Raw genomic sequence first — 17,812 nt, forward strand, 5'->3', positions numbered from 1 at the left:
TTATTTTAAATCATCCAAAGAATTTAATAATTTTTCATTGGATGAATATTTTGGAAATCTATTGTCGGATTATGTTGTTTTCTTAGTCCCTTTCTACTTACAATTAAAAATGTCAATATATATGATTAAAGATTAGTAACAATTACATCAATAAAATGTCCAAATTCAAATTGTTTGTATTTTAAAAAGATACAAACATATGAGTAAAGGAATTAGACTTATAATTAAAAATGTCAATATATATGATTAAAGATTAGTAACAATAACATCAATAAAATGTCCAAATTCAAATTGTTTGTATTTTAAAAAGATACAAACTTGAGTAAACGAATTAGATAGTAAAATACATATGATTGATATAAATTTTGATACATGAATGTTATGTATGGGAAGAATATATTATGCAATGTTTATAGTGTGAAAGATATTAATCTAATTTATAGTTATTGAAAGGTGCAACTGTAACTTGGACCTGTCTATCATATATAAGCTAGTATATTTCTCAAAAAAAAAAATATATATATATATATATATATATATATATTTATATTTATATTTAAGCTAGTATTGTATATGTTCATGTCAGGTACCAAAAAAAAAAAAAAAAAACCTTAAATTTGAATACTTAAGTAATTCATGAACAACTCAAGCTTGTTGGTCATGATAATGTACCAAACTTAAACATGTAATTTAATTTGGTAATAATCTTGAGCTTGGTTTATATTTGAAATAAATTTAAATGAAAAATCTTGATCTTAATTTGAATACTCGGCTTAGCCTGTTTACGGCCCTAATTGGTATCTTGACATGGTTTAAATGATGGACGCACATAGATAGGGGTGGGGACAGTGGCGGTGCCACATTGACTTGAGGAGGTTCAATTGAACCCCCCTGACTTGGGACAAAAAAAAAAGATATAATAATTTTATAATTTGTTGGTTATGACCACCCTAAAATAAAAATTTGAACTCCCTAAAAGAAGCCTAATAACAAACCAATTCAACATCAACCTTTATCTTGACAATTAAACAAAAATAAAATATCCAACAACAAACCAATTTGATTTAAAATTTGGGAGGAAAAAAGAAGAAGAAGCAAGTCCAACAACAAAAATTAGTAATTTGTTGATCTTAAATCTCAAAAAAAGATAATTAAGTGAACAGTAAAGTGTAAACACTAAAAAACAATTAAGTGTGAAGTAGTAGAAGTAAGGTGTGGGACAGTGGGGAGTGAAGACATTTTTTTTTTATTTAATGATTGCATTGTTGTGTTGAATTTTTAATAGAGTAATATAAAAGATATAACAAAAATTATTCCTAATGAATTACAAAGACCAATAAATTTTCAAAGTTGAGTTGAGTTGTTATATAAAAGAATTGAAAAGAGTAAAGATGAAAGCTAATAAATATTAAACTAAAGTATTTGAAGCAACAATAATTAAAGTTCACTTAACAAAAATAATTAATAACTTTATTATAGTACTTTATAGTAAGGATTTTCAAGATTTAATCTTAGAAATAGTAATTAATTTTTTAATAAGGAAATCACATGTTTTCACAATATTCATCTCCTACCTACTTAAGATTTATCTTCTAAGAGAACTTTGTGTTGACTTGAAAAATTCTACTTCGGATCATGGGTTATGACTTACGAGTAAAGGTCTATCTTATATTATCCTAATAATCATGATGAAAAAAGAAAATACTATTTACAAAAGAGTTATTTTCAACCTCTTCAACGCAAATTTAAATGAACCTCCTAAAAAAAATTCCTAGGCATGTTTGGTAGACTGTAATATGTGCTGTAATGTAATAGTTATTCCTATGGTTTAGTTAGTCTTTAGTTTGACTATGGTTTTATTACAAGAAATAGTCATTCCTTATGAATAGCTATTCTTCAAAATGAGAAATAACTATTCATCTTTAAAATGTTGTATTAGCTATTCCTTAGTAAGTGTAATATTGTCAAAACTTAATATATTTTCAAATAAACAAACTTTTCATATACATCTAACAATTATAAAAATAAAAAATCATAAAAAATAACACATATCTCTCTTAAATTTAAAAATAACAATTTTTAAAGAGATATAATTGTATAAGTAAAATATTTTCTAAAATAAATGTTAAGTTTCATTCTAATGTTATAACTTACAACCAAACTAATGAATGAGTTTAGTTATTACGTACATTACAATATATTTTATTTCTAGTAATAAAGATTACAATTCCATTTGTAATTCTTATTCAATGTACCAAACGTACCCCTAAAATTGGCACTGGATGGGGAGGTGGACGCAAACCATGTGTAGGTTTCTTGATGATAACGCAAAACTCACATGAAAAATGTATGTTATAACTGTACGGGCGGACCTAATTAAGCTTGCTAAGATATTGCACCTCTCATTCTGTCTCAGCATTTCTTCAATGTTTTGATGTTTGGAATAAGATCTAATTTAAGATTTATTTATAAATTTGAATTTCAAACTTGCATTTAATTACAACTTTTTAATGTACCCCCTTTCGCTTTATGCTACTATGTGCCTTCAACTCCCTTGTAATATATATAGTTTTGGGTGTGTGATGAGGACAACTCAAATGATTTTTGATCCAAATTCCAATCACACTGACTTGGATTTTGTTAACTGAGATCAACCATTGATCAATCAAACAACACTCACACTCTACAATTTAATTCAATCCAGGATATCGATGGGAAGCTACACCTACATTAGGGATTTGAACCTGAATTAATTTATCTGCATAATGGGTTGCATAGAAAGTTTCCAATCATTTGATTTGCCCCTGTAAGAATCATATTTAATGTAAGATATTTGCCTTTTCTTTTTTCTTTTTTCTTTTTTTCTTCTGTGTGGGAGTCGTAGACACCTAGACACCTAGGCGTATGAAAAATAAACATGAGTCAAATGACTTTGCAAGCATTATCTTTGATTTAGCCTTAGGGATCGATGCTTTTATGGTGGGACATATATAAGCTGCAATGGTCATTTTCTTAGAATATTGGTCTCTTCATTTCCTTTATGTTTATTTTTAATTTCATGTTCTCTGTGAGGCCAACGAAGCAGCACATCATCTTGCTAGCTAGTTGGGCCTTCTCGATCTTATAAACAAAGTTGGAACCATCACCATCTCCCCTATTCCTTCTCATGTGTTAAACACTTTTTCTTTTTCTTTTTTTCTTTTTTTTTGGGGTCAAAAGGGAAAAGCATTAGATTAATTAGCCATAAAAGGCGAATTAGTGGCTGAAAGCCTTAGTGAATACAGATCATGAGTGTCAGAGTTCACTATTACATCTAAAATAACAAAATCAGCTGCTAAGAAACATGCTCCTGTGTGTTAAGCACTTGATGAATATGGGAACGGTTCCTCTTTTTTAGTATATTAATATAATTATTATAATTTTCCACGAAATATATATATATATATGAGGTGCAATGTTCCACTATATTCTATAATTGCCATCGGAGTTAGCAAGTCGTCCTAAGCAAAGGATATTTGCATGGCTGTGAGGTATCTATTCTTGGCATCTAGTAAAGCAAAAGGTTCATTTTTCTTTTTTGATGGAACAAAAGGGTCACTTTTTTGATGAAATACCATTGGAAGGTTCTCAAAAATATACCATTGGATTATTCGTTATTTTTATTTTGGATACATACATTCAGATTCTTGTCAGTCCAATCTTATTTATTATTTCATCCATAAAATTATTACTCAAAATTATATATACAGTTTATGTATAAAAAAAAAAAAAAAAACTAGAAAACAAAGTCCTATATATAATTTAGGCAAAAATACAATCTATTCTCTATAAGTTTGTGATTGTTAGTTTAGTCTACTAAATTTAAATTTTGTTATTTTTGTCCATTAAATTTGACAATTTTGTCATTTTGTTCATTTCTATTTGGAAGATGCTATTAACTTATTTAAAACGTCATTTCATGTTTGTAACATTAAAAGAATGATTTTAAAATAGTGTCTTTTTAATAGAGTTAATGAATTTTTTCAAATAGCAATGAATAGAAAGATTAGAATAACAATTGACAACGTTATTAAAGTTAACGGACTAAAATAACAAAATTTAAACATTTTTTATAATGAAATTTAGACTTATATGGTAAATTAAAATGGAAATCACCAAACTTATAGGGTGTAAATTGTATTAATTTTTTCTTGTAATTTAAAATAAATAAATAAATAAATAAAACATAAAATATTTGATAGATAGGAAGGTTATTGATCTCTAATTGTGATGATTTTCTCAATCATAGATGGTGTAAAGAAACAAGTAATCTCAAGGTAGATTTCCCAAAAAAATCATCTTACAAAATTAATAAATGACATTACATTAGCAAAAATTACATCTACTTGTAACAAAAAATGGGTAGAGGGGGGCGATTTGAGTTAGCGTCATTCACTTGGGCATGACCATAGTAACACTCTACCCACTGAACTTGGGATTGCAGGAGCAGAAGATTCAGATGAGTCATGATTGTGCACGCAGCCCCATCAAGGATGCTAGTGTGCATGAGTCAAGAGCATGGAGTAAGAGAGTATAATTATGTTTAGAATTCTCAATCATAGATGGTATGAACTTAATTGTTTATATGTCGATAAGGTCTTACCCATTTTCATCAATAACATTGTGATTATATTTAGGCTAATTTGGCCTTTTTTTTCCCTTCGGCCTATCATGTTTTTCTCATAAAAGCAAAAAAGTTCAACAAGAGTGTCCATCTCCATTTTAAGCCTCCTTAGAGTGAACAATGCCCAAAAAAAAAAAAAAAAAAAAATACGTCCTACTAAGATTTTTGTAACTCAATTGGTTGTTAGAGATATCCAGAATTTAAATATTTCATCCCTCATTGTAATTATCCAATTATCCCATCCCAGTCACAATTTTGGACCTGTAGCCAGTCAACCAGATAGCCCACCTATGTGCTATTTTTCACTTTTTTGACCCAAAAATTTAGGGATTTTAGTTAATGGGCCTTAGACAAAGGCTTAAATGGGCCCAAGCCAGGCCTGGAGACTCCTTGTCGAAAAAGGAAAAGTATCGGTACAATTTAACCACTCCATGAATGAACGAGTAGCTGCCGCACGTCCACAAGGCTTGTAAAGTTAAGAGTACCAAGAAGAGCACAGACCTACTCTTATTTTCTTGGTAAGTCTTCTTCTTCTTCTTCTTCTTCAGATAAAAACACTACTCTTCTCTTATTATTTTCATTGATGTGCCTTTTCTTTCATTAATCAGTAATCACCCGTGTATATATCTTCGAGACCTTTGCACCTTTGGGTAGCGGATGCATTAAAATTTTATTTTTATTTTTATTTTTTTCCATGCAACGTATATATAATGTATGTATATTGAGTAGTACTAATTAAAATCATGTCCGTGGTTCTCTCTCTCGCAAGACTCTTCTTCAAGCCCTAAGCAATTTATTCTGGCTTCGTCTGATAATTTTTTTTATGAATGTTAATTCCTTTTGTACTTTCTATTCCCAATTTGAATTATCTGTTGGTGTGTGTGTGTGTGTGTGTTTAACCCTGTATTTATCTCATAAATGAGCTAGAAAACATTAATTATTTGTTGTTTTAAATAACTAATTGTAGTTTAGTCACTGTCATAATTGAGCTAGCTAGAATATGGGCCCCAATATAACATGCATGTTCTGCTTGGTTTATTGACTTTATTCCATTGAAAGTTCAAAACCTATTTATGATTAGAAAACCAACTTTTTTGTTTGGTTTGCATTGAATGTTTGAAACCCATCTAAGTAAAAGAAAAGGACTTAATTCATTGCCCATGTGCTCTGTAACATAAGATACCATAATTTGAGTTTTAAGTTCATCAGGAAAATAGTTCATAATGATTAGAAATTATTCTTCTTTGATGTGTAAATTAACATTCTGCTTTTGAGCAGGATTACATAATTAACTTTCATACTTGTGTGTCCACCAATGGCTCCACCTCCAGTCTGCTGGTCTGACCTCCCAGAAGACCTGCTGGAGCTAATCCTCAAGCAAGTAATGGACATTGCTGATCTTTACCAATGTCGCAACACTTGTCATTTATGGCGGTCTCTTGCAAAGAAACTATTAGCATTGTCACCTCCACAGCTACTTGGTACAAGAGACCTCTACAATAATAAAAACCATAACCGTATAAAGTTATCGGACTATTTCACCGGCAATTCCACTTTTTTTGAAACTCCCAAGTTCAAGAGTCATGATGGTTGTACATATGTCCCCAACCATGTCCACTCCTCGCGTGGTTGGCTAGTAATACATTACACCAAATCATCCAGCTCTCCAAATCAATGTATCTATCTCTATAACCCATTGTCAGGAATGGGGTTTTGGCTCTCAATTTTCCTACGTGACAATTCTAACAATCCATATAGCTTACCAATCCAGCCAGAAAATGTGGTTTTTCCACCAATCAAGTTATATTTATCATCTAAAAAACCAACAAGTATAAGTTGCATTATTTTCAATCTTGGTCCTGGAATTTATGCTGCGTGGGAGAGGAAGTTTTGGAGACCAGGAGACAAGAAGCGGATACCCATCCTTCGTTCCGGCTTCTGTATTAATAGTATCATACACTACAAGGATGAATTTTATGGAATTGACCCTTTCCCTCACCATAGCTATGTCAATGGAGAAATAGAACAATTCTTTGTACAATTGGAGTTCATGGGTTCCTCCCCTGGTGTCAAAAGAATTCCCACTAAAATCAATAGACCACAGTATATGTCAACAAACCATGCCTCTCAATTTCTGGTGGAATCATTGTGTGGGAGCTTGTTGTTGGTTTGTAAAACTTGGATACATATTGATAGCATCTGGAGGTTCGAGGTGTACAAATTGGATTGGGGGAAGAGTGAGTGGGAGAAGATCACAAGTTTAGGGGATCAAGCAATTTTCTTGGAAGAAGATTCTATATGCATACAAGCTAGTGCCTCTACAAAATACAAAAAGAATTGCATCTATTTCATGGATTGGGATTTGAGACACCTAGTTGCAATATATGACATGGGAAATCAGACTGTGTCTCAGCCTCTTTTTCCTCTCCCTGATTTTGATTGGAGATACCCCAGTTGGTTTAGACCAGAAATATAATCAAATGTCATTCGAAGACACACCTCAGCGCAAGACTCTTCTTCAAGCCTAAAGCAATTTATTCCCTCATTTATTCTTGCTTCTAATGATTTTTTTAATGTTAATTCCTTTGTACTTTCTAATCCCGTTCTGAGATATATGTTGGTGTGTGTAAAAATCCTGTATTTTTATCTCAAAAATGAGCTAGAAAGCATTAGTTGTTGTGGATAATAATTGTAGTTTTAGTCACTGTCAATCTGTCATGTTCACCTGCTACTGGCTATGACCAGGGAAAGAAAACCAATTTGTTATGATCACTATGGGGGCTATGTAACATGTTCTGTTTGGTTTATTGCATTGAAAGTTTTTTTTTTTTTTTTTTTTTGAGAAATATTGCGTTGAAAGTTCAAAACCTATGTAAGATAAGAAAACCAATTTTTTTGTTTGGTTTGCAATTTGCATTGAAAGTTTGAAACCAATCTAAGGATAAATATAAAGAAAAGGGCTTAATTCATTGCCCACATGCACTGTAACATAAGATACCATAATTTGAGTTTTTATTCAAGAAACCATTTATTGTTGAAAACTAAAAATACTGTAGTAAAATAATTTTTAAATGTGTGAATAGTAATATGAGACCCATTTTTAATGAAAATTTTGCTAAAAAAAGAGGTTTATAGGTCCCGTGAACAGTACACAGGACCCACACACAAAACATTTAACACTTACTACTATCCAAACGTTCACTTAATGATTAGAAATTATTCTTCCTCGATGTGTATGAAGGGAAAATTCACGGTTCGCACAGTGCCTATAAAATTGCTTTGGCTTAGTCCATGAATAGCTGTGTGGGAGAACCTTCAAATGGTGATAAAAACACAAATTTTTGGAGAACAATTTTGGGTTTGAATATGCCAAATAAGTTCTAGTCTTTTGCCTGGAGAGTGCCGAAATATAAAAGCAAATCTGTGCCATCAGGGGGTTATTAACAATAATGTTTATGAAGCTTGTGGATTGGGTATAGAATCTAGTGGGCATCCGATTTGGGAATGTGAAAAAGCTCGTGAGGTTTCAGTCAGTGTGTCCAGCTTCCCATCCCATGGGATGAGCTTGGGTTTCAAAACCTGTTGGGGGGCAAGGTCTCCCCTCTTGTAGCCAATAAAGAAAAAAAGAAAAGAAAAAGAAAAAGTGAGCTTATGTGCCTTTGGATGAAGTTCATTCTACTTGATTCTCCCAACCAAAATGAAGGCTTACATATATGAACTAGAGAAAAGAAACATAACCATTGCACGCATGCACAATAGTTCCTGTTAGGAACCACCCAAGTAAACTAATGTTTAATACCTTGCAGTCCAGAAATGGCACACATCAAACTTATTTTCAATCAGTATTCCCGAAAATTTTGAAGCTGGAAAGAGAACTAACAGAAGTATATGAGCTTGTATAAAAATCATTAGTAATAATTAGGACAAAGTAAGAGAGATGAAGTCAGACCAAATCAACTATTTGCTCGATAGGGAAACCCTTTTCTAGTATTACATTAATACATATTAATGTCTTGAACATATTATGAGCAAAACAGTCAACCAAATCAACCATTCGCATGGTAGGTAAACCCTTTTCTAGTATTTCATCAATACATATTAATGTATTTAACATCTTCGAAAGAGCACAACAGTATAGTAAAATTTACAAATAGTTATATATGAGGGATTGAATTTACCACCAATCCCACTACTCTGTAGGTAACACACTTCCAATTTCTGAAATACATATCTATTCAATACAAAGTTGAGTTTTGCGGCATCATTCATCTTCATGAGCAGTTAGTGTCATAACTTGCAAGTCCTAGCAACTCTGGACCTTCTAGCCGGGGATTATTCTCAAAGCTACACCATTGGAACAAAATAAAGATAAATTCCTTTGGCCACTGGTTTAAACAGACCTCAAAAAAAAAAGAACAATTGGTAGCAATGACATAAAATATATGGCAAAGCTTTGGTTATGGTGCAAGCCCTGCAGTGCAGACGCAGCCACCACATGGATATTGAACAAATGACTACTAAACCAGTAAATTTGCCACTAAAATCCTAGTAACTGATCTGATTGCACAAAAGTGAACTATAGGACAATCTGGATTGATCCTTGAATTTATCATAGTACAATCCTACAATCTGGAATATGATTAGTTCGAGACCCAGCTTTAAGAGATGGAGCATTAGAATCTTTTCAACTAAAAGGGGAAAACAATTGTAGATACCAAACATACAGCCAATTTCTCATTCTCAAAAAGACACAGAAAAGGTAAGAAGAGATTCAACGGGATTCCCACAAAAGCATCATCAGAATGGGTGAAAGGATACAGTTCAATGTCTCAAAAAGGCACATAGAGAAGGCAAGAAGAGATTCAACAGGATTCCCACAAAAGCATCATCAGAATGGGTTGAAAGGATACAGTTCAATGTCTCAAAAAGGCACATAGAGAAGGCAAGAAGAGATTCAAAGGGTTCCCCATTCGGCATGGTGGAAAGGAACCTAGTTCATTGTATGTAACATTTTTCACCAATCTAACAATGTATGTGAAATCTTTTTTTCTCTAACAAGTTACACATGCACCCAATGGATCTTGAACCACAACTTCACCCTCCACCTTGCTCTTACAAGGAAAAAAATTGTCATTTGAGCTAGAGGTCATTGCTGAAACCTTGTTGTGATACACCATATATGAATTTTCAGCAAATAGAAATATGTGAAAAGTGCTCAAACCACCATACTTAGCCATACAAACTGTATAAAAGTAAGATACTTTCTTAACTCTCAAATTTTCATACAGAAGTCAAGTCTCAGTGTAACAGCAACATATAGGAACTTTCACAAAACAAGTTATTCAGCATCCAAAAGATCCACAGTCAAACAATGTTTGGGTTAATCATTTTCCATTCCCCCTCTTAGGTAATTCAGATTTGTTCTGGGACTGATTGCCAGTAAATACTTTTATAATAAAGAGATTATTGTAGCCACTCCAAATCATATGTTTGAAACCACTTGAAAACATATGTTACAAAATAGCATGAAAAGTATACTTGCCTATTGCCATGTACAAAACCCCAGTGGTTATCATTTTCCAACAGCTGGGAAATGCTATTCATATTATACACTATGAAGCATGGCTGCGTTTCCGGATTTGGGTGCAGGTGCGGGTGCGGGACTCAACAATTTTTTAAAAAGTAGGGTGCGGGTGCGGTGATTAAAAAATTATTAAAAATATTTTTATTTATATTTTCTATATATTACTAAGCATACTTTTTCGTATAATTGTAAGTATATATCAAATAATACAAAGTATTTAGTCATTACATAAAAAGATTTATAACAAATCATTGTTCATAACAAGACTTAACAGAGTATATATATATTATTTCTACCAAAAAAAAATATACATATATATTATTCTCTCTTTATTCCACTCTAAAACCGGCCCCACCTACCAATTCTTTTATTTCTCTATCTTCTCTTTCTTACGTATTCCCTTATCTTCCTTTTTGTCCTATCTCTAACAAATCCCAATATTCCCACATCCCAATTCCCAAATCCCATCTCAGCCATGTATTCAAAATTTTCTTTGAAGTTCCCTTCTTCTTTTTAGCTTTTTAGTTCTCTAAACAGTCTAGACTCTCCCGTTATAGTCAGCTCCAAAGAGTGCCTCTACTTGTGCTGCAGAATTCTCTTCAATAAACACTTGAGCTAATCTCTTTTCCAGAAGCTTTCAGAGACAAGGATAAAGCTAAAGGAGAGACAGTGGCTTTGAGGATCGAAAAAAAAAAATGGCGAGTTGGCACGTCGGAGGAGCGTCGCCGTGTCGCCGCGAGTCCGGTGCGGGTGCAGCGGCCCTGCTGCCGCACCTGTGCTTTCTAGATTATACATCTCCAATTCCTAGGCTCAAGGCAGAAAATAAACGACTACACACACTTTTATATTATAGACATTACACATCATACATCATAATTCAATATAAACTCTTGTATGGCATAGCAGAGAAAAGGACTCAGAAAGAGAGAAACATGATTAATTCACATCTACAAATAAGAAGAGGAACTAAATACACCTTAAGGTCTATGGGCAGTGTCACACAGGTCAAACCAACATAAATTCTGACAGGATGCATAAAAGGGTGTCAGTGGTAGAAGTAAAACAATTTTCCAAAAAATTTAGTACCTATTCTTGAAGATAATAGAAAACACACTAAGATGGATAATGAACAAAGAAAAACCTACTTGTTCAAAGGAATGTGCTCAAATGGTCCACTGGTAGGAATAGTTCCACACAAATCATTGTTTGAGACATCCCTGAAAAGACAGGCAAAGTTTTTAGAACTTTCAGTATGTGTGCTACTCTACAAAATACTACTATCCACCCAAAAAGGAGTTGAAATGACTTACACAACTTTAAGGCTTGAAATACCAGTGAGTTCCCTGGGGACTGGCCCAGTTAATCTGTTATCATTAAGCCGTCTGCCAAACCAAATATTAATGAGAAAGAATATTTAATGGATGTTTCCATGTTATAGAATCATAATTAGAACCATTAATAATTTGTTCAGGGCCCATTAGATAATAATAATATTGGTAAATATTAGCTAACCAGCAACATTGATAACATGTTCACTTGGCATCCTAAATTTTTGCTCTTAGTTGATTCAACGATCTGCCTCACTTATTATTTACAGATCATATTGAGAGAAAAATATAGGTGCAAATAAATTACTCAGCTCTAATCCAAGAAGATAATTGAGAGAAATCAAAATTAAGGCATCAGAAAGAAAACTCTAGTCATGCATGACAAGATGAGTACTAAGTTCGATCAAACTTACAAAAAAACAAGAAACTTCAATTTCCCTAATGAAGGAGGAATTGTTCCAGAGATGTTGTTATTGTATAAGTCCAAGCTGATGAGGCTTTTCAGGTTACCAAGCTCTGCAGGGATAGTTCCTTGGATGTTGTTTTTATATAGCTCCCTAATGCAAACAAAGTGAAAAGTGTTTGAAGAGATTAAGATAATACCCACATATAATAGCATGCTGAACTTTATTGCATGGCAATCAAAACTGTACACAATTGCCTTTTAGATATCAAATACATGATCATTTTGCACTCAACAATAACTCAAACGGGCAACTACTTGTGTTCATGCCTACTATCAAAATAAAATTAACCCAAAAAAATAAACAAATAATATGCATACAAATACTGTAGATGCTCTAGCTTTCCAAGTTCAGGTACCAGATGCCCAGATAAATTTGAATTACCAAGATCCCTGCAGTATGAGAACATAACATTAATAATCTTCTTGAGAGACAAAGAACATTAAGTGTTTTTATAACTTAAAATCTACATCTGTGTAATATAATAACCACATAATGGGACATGCAATTGCCACCCATACATGATAGAAAATTACAACCGTACATCATGTATGAGAGCACAGAGACATTTCAGTCAATAGTTGAAACAACAAGTCATCACAAGACAAAGCACTAGGTTGCCAAAGCACCAATACCATCAGAATAGCATAGTCGAATTCAATGATTTTATGGAAAGTCATCTATTTTGTAGACCATATAAAATGAAACAGAATGCTTTATTATTTTTCCACTTTAGATCTATACTATAATTTTTCTTCTTCTTTTGTTTTGGCAATAGGAGGGAAAATGAGGTTCCCATTATGCAAGATAAATGAAAGAACAGTATGTAATATGTTAGTTATTTTTAACAGATACAAATATAGTCCAAAAACAGATTATAAGGCAACAATTCCAAATCAAAGAGATCATATTTTTCAACTAATGAGATCACAGTTAACTAAAAAGCCAGCTTCCCCACCCACTAATTAGCAGAAAACTGCAGACAGATTGGATAGATACAATGTTCAAGAGACAGCAGTCTCCCCAACTGCAAAAATTCATTTTTTTGAGCATCAAATAGCATTAAGGTTATGTCCTTAAATCTACATGGAGTTCTTTAATTTGGAGATTCATCACCGAGCTTTAAATATATAGTGGACATTGTGGAATGCATATTTTTCAGATTAAACCAAAAATACAATTCTAGAGACAATCATCATATTGGTTTTAAACCTCTCAGGCTACTTTTAAAAGTCAGATCAAAACAGTGGACTATGAATCCATCATGTACAGGTCCATTCCCCTTCATTTGCTCATAATAAATGGACCTTCCGTTACAAAGCCATAGAACAAAGCTAATGAGTTGTACTACAAAACTGTGATGATTATAAAGGACTGTGGAGACAGTGTTAGTATACAGGCTGTATACTAAAATAGCTCAGTAGCTGCTATAGATAACTAATTCAAAGAATCCAAGAAGTTTAAAATACTAGAAGGTCTACACCCATCTAAAGACACTCAATAAGATAAGGGGTTGACAAACATCAACTTAATTTTCTCAACTGAAAAGCTCTTCCCCCTCTAAATCTGAAAGATTTAGGTCTCCTTCTCCAACATTGAAGCAACTCTTGGACCGAATTAGACACCACCCATTTAACTCCAAGCAGCAAAAATACAAAAGCCCAGTAGTCCATAGCACTAGAGTAGTGTATTAATAGATGGTCCACGGTATCACCACTATGTTTACACATACAATACCACTCCACCATAAATGTAATATTTGATGGTGTCTTCAGTCTCCAAATAGCTTTCCTATGAAAGGCAGATGTATCAGTCCTTTTCAAAGCCCATAATGGGTAGGAACAATAAATTGTACGTTCCACTTTAACTTCTAACAATACCCTGTCTTCCATCCCAAATTGAGCTTTTAGCATGAGATAGTAGATCAAAAAGAGCACTAAATGAATCCACATCCCAATCCTAAACTCGCCCCATGAATATTGGATTCCTCTGCACTACTCCCCCGTAACCTCCATGTAGGTGCACAATTCTGGAGCTTTGTTAGCTCCAATCTGGAAAAATTCCAAGTGTAAAAACCACAAAGCCTCATCCACATGCACACAATGTGTCATGCCAAAAACTAAGTTTCCCACTATCTCTAATACTAAATCTCAAATACCCTTTACATATATAGAGCCAAGTTCCTATACCTAAAGCTTTAAAAAAGAGCTTCTTAAACTAATAATTAAAGTTAGATAAAAAAATAAAACCCCTAGAATGTTCTTTAGTCGCGAGCTACAGAAACCTAAGGCGATGAAGCAACCTTCCCAACTTCCATAATGTTAGGAACATCCATAAAGAAAGTACACCCATGGAGACACAAATGGCGTTTTAGGCCCCCTTAAGGTGGCTCAATATCCAACCTTCCATCCCCAATACCTCAAACTACAACAATAATCTAGAAAGCACGGACACGGGTATAATATAGGAACACGAGCAATTTTTGAAAAATTATAACATGAAACAGCTGATTCGGCCCTCTAAATAAAGAGGCCATAGTTCCAAAATTATCGGGTCAACTATGAATCTTCAATAGATTAGTCAGAATCGGTCATATGTATTCTTTTTCATTTCTACCATTCTAATCTATCAAATAGCCCAATAGCTCAAGCTATAAAATATTAATAAAAAAAAGTTAAATTAATAGTAGTACTTATTATGTTTTAAGCAAAGCAAGCAAATCCATAATTCAAGAACTAAAATATAAAAAGAAAAGAAAAATCAATCAGATCAATTATAAGGAACAAAGAGAGAGAGAGAGAGAGAGAGAGAGAAAGATAAACAGACACGCGGGTGACGCGGTTAACTTGGTTACAGGTGATATGGAACCAAGTACAGGGGTTAACGAGAGTTGGATCCCAGCTCTGGAGAGCGTTGTCTGGATCTGATAAGCTCCGCCTCAGGGTGTACAGTGCGTCCCCTTCTGTGTTTCCTTTCACTTTTAACGGAATTATTCCTACACTTAATATAACTGTCACTGCTATAACTCTAATTACCCACTTCCACGTCGTCGTCATCATCATCATCTGCTCCTTCTCCTATGCCTGTTTCTTGATTCGATTCAGATTCAGATTCACCAAATCTCTCTAGGGTTTGTATTTACTCCTTGAACAAAAAAAAACTTTACTATTGTTATTGTTATGTCAATAATATTTGTGTGTCTAACTATGTTTTGCCTACTACTACTATCTATGTTTGTGGATACTGTTGTCAAAGAAAGGAAAGAAGGAGTCAAAGATTCTAAAAGAAAAGTGTGGACATTGCGGATCGGCTTTGGGAATATCTAAGACTAATTGGAGTAAAACATGGTTTGGTGACTTTTTCACTTGCTTACTTTTCTATTATATTTTATTGTATATTTTGTGTTTTTTTTTTTTTTCTTTTTCAAAATCATTTCGGTGTTTGATTTGTTTCTCAAAAAAAAAATTTGGTGTTTGATTTTCTTTGGTGAGCGTTTGTCTGGTGAAGTTTACACTAGTTTAGTGCTTTTTATAGTGCTCAACAAGTACGGAAATGTCCAAAGATAGAAGATTATGATTGTTTTTATCTTTTTTTTTTTTTTTGGGATAAAACAACGGCGCAAATAAGTCTATTACAAAAAAAATTCAATTTTATTTGAAGCTAGTAAGTTCTCCACTACTTACGGTGGGTTATCAAAAAGAACAAAGTTAGAAGATTGGTTAGCTCCTAACTTAACAAGTGTATTTGGTATTCTGGTTAGCCTTCCTATAAGCATGCTGAACTTTAGATTTGCGGAAGTTGCTCAATAGGGTCTTGCAATCATTAAGTAAAGGCTTCATCATAAGATTATTCAAGGAAGGGTTGTTAAACAATAATCTCAGCGTCTAATTCCACATAAATAGAATTAATTCCAAGATGGGATGCTAAATTAAGACCATCCTTCAAGGCCCACAGCTCGGCCAAGCCACCGGCCCTGAAATCTAGCCCCAATCAAATTTACTTTACACCTTATAACTTTTTTCAATTGTCATTTTAGTTCATTAAGTTTAAAAATTATTATTTTAGTCCATTAACTTTGATCAATTATCATCTTAATCCAGTAAGTTTAAAAATTATCATTTTAGCTTATTAACTTTAAACAATTGTCATTTTTGCTTGCTAAGTTTGAAAAATTATCATTTTAGCCAATTAACTTGATGAATTTTTTTTCTTATAAAAGTTAAATAACGTCATTTTAAGGGTGCTAACCAAATTTATTTAAATGGCAATGAATGGAATGACTAAAATGATCTCATTATCAACGTGGGAGGGAGGGACCCAAACAAAAAATAAGCTCATAGGTCCAGTACAAGGAAAGGCAAAGGCCCATTCAAGTGCCAATCAAAGCTTGACATGTAGACGGAGTCCGAGGAAGTCAAACATGAAGACAACGTTAGTTCAGGCTAAATACGTGAGCAGAGGTCTGAGGACGGGATACGGGCGGACCCATTGTCTGAGGAGCTCGAAAAACGATAGCACCTGGGGATGCCCTAGTTGTCCACCTGACCCCACAAGCAAGACACCATGGAAGACATCAGAGACGTGAAAATAGAGAAGAGAGGAAATATTTGTAGAAAGTAACCATCACCTCCACATTCAATGCTCTACACCTACTGAGCTACTGAGTTGGCCGCATTTATGAGGAAAAGACACCTAAACAATGATTTCACAACTCACAACACTCTTTACCACCTCCAAAAGGGTCTTGATGGGACAAACATCCAAATTATTCCCTTGAAATGTACAGGTGGAGGGCTGAGATGCAATAGAAAAGACTATATAAGGAAAGGAACCCCTCTAGAAAAAATGATTAGCAAGTAGAAACTTGAGAAGTGAGAATTAAGGGTCCGTTTGAATATAGCTTATTTTGCTGAAAACTGAAAACACTGTAGCAAAATAATTTTTAAATGTGTAAATAGTGTTGTGGGACCCATTTTTAATATAATTTTTTAATAAAGTGGTTGTGGGTCTCGTGAATAGTGTATGAACAGTGCATGAACAGTACTCAACAATGCATGAACAATGCTAATTGTCCCCTCTGAAATGCGTGGAAAAAAAAAAAAAAAAAAAAGAAGAAGAAGAAAACGCAAAACGCCAGACGTGAAATAAGCCCAATCCAAACACATACTAAGTGTAAAATTGTAGAGACAAACATTGACTTTTTATGATCCATCTTCGGACAAGCCCAAGGAAGAGTTTATACTAAATTTGTGCTTCATCTGTTCATATTAAAAGTCTTATTCTTTTAACATCAAGCTTGGATCTTACTTAACATTGCAATTGACTCGGAAAACCCACTCTCTTACAAATTAATTGCGTTGGGCTCAAAATACTGGATACCACTATTCTAAGTGGGCTTAGACCATCTTTTGAGCCACTACAATCAAAGTTAGTGGATTAAAATAACAATTTTTAATTTTAGGGGACAAAAATAACTATTTTGTGTGTTTTCCCTATAATGAATTTTGTGTGTGTTTGTTTTAAGTCTTTTTTTCCTTTTTTTAATAATTTGTTTGTTTCAAGTTTAACAGATGAGAAAAATGAATTTATGAAACTACTACTATTGAGATTCTTATCGCTATTCTAGAAGATGCAAACTGGGTTACTTATAAAATCAGGTAACATTTTTCAAAGTCCACATAGAGTAAGCTTTCCAATCTGATAAAACGAACTATGATTAACTATATGAAAGGGTAGGATTAACTATTGCTGTTAAGGAGTTAAAAAGATTGAA

The 17,812-nt window shown here is 33.3% G+C and overlaps 2 protein-coding genes across 2 annotated transcripts; one reads left to right on the forward strand and one right to left on the reverse strand.

The window, feature by feature from the left end:
• The first annotated feature begins 5,978 nt into the window (after positions 1-5,978).
• Positions 5,979-7,139, forward strand: LOC126713021 (putative F-box protein At5g66830). The gene has a single exon (XM_050412657.1). It carries the CDS (start codon positions 5,979-5,981, stop codon positions 7,137-7,139), a length of 1,161 nt encoding a protein of 386 aa, XP_050268614.1.
• A 1,467-nt stretch (positions 7,140-8,606) lies between these two features.
• LOC126719010 (leucine-rich repeat protein 1-like) lies at positions 8,607-15,366 on the reverse strand. Its single transcript, XM_050421486.1, has 6 exons — positions 14,866-15,366; positions 12,360-12,431; positions 11,989-12,132; positions 11,558-11,629; positions 11,393-11,464; positions 8,607-9,007 (listed from the first exon to the last, which is right to left on the reverse strand). Exons 1-6 carry the CDS (start codon positions 15,102-15,104, stop codon positions 8,935-8,937), a joined length of 672 nt encoding a protein of 223 aa, XP_050277443.1. The 5' UTR covers positions 15,105-15,366; the 3' UTR covers positions 8,607-8,934.
• Positions 15,367-17,812: the final 2,446 nt, after the last annotated feature.

Source organism: Quercus robur, chromosome 1 (assembly GCF_932294415.1).
Source record: "Quercus robur chromosome 1, dhQueRobu3.1, whole genome shotgun sequence".
Classification (NCBI taxonomy): Eukaryota; Viridiplantae; Streptophyta; class Magnoliopsida; order Fagales; family Fagaceae; genus Quercus; species Quercus robur.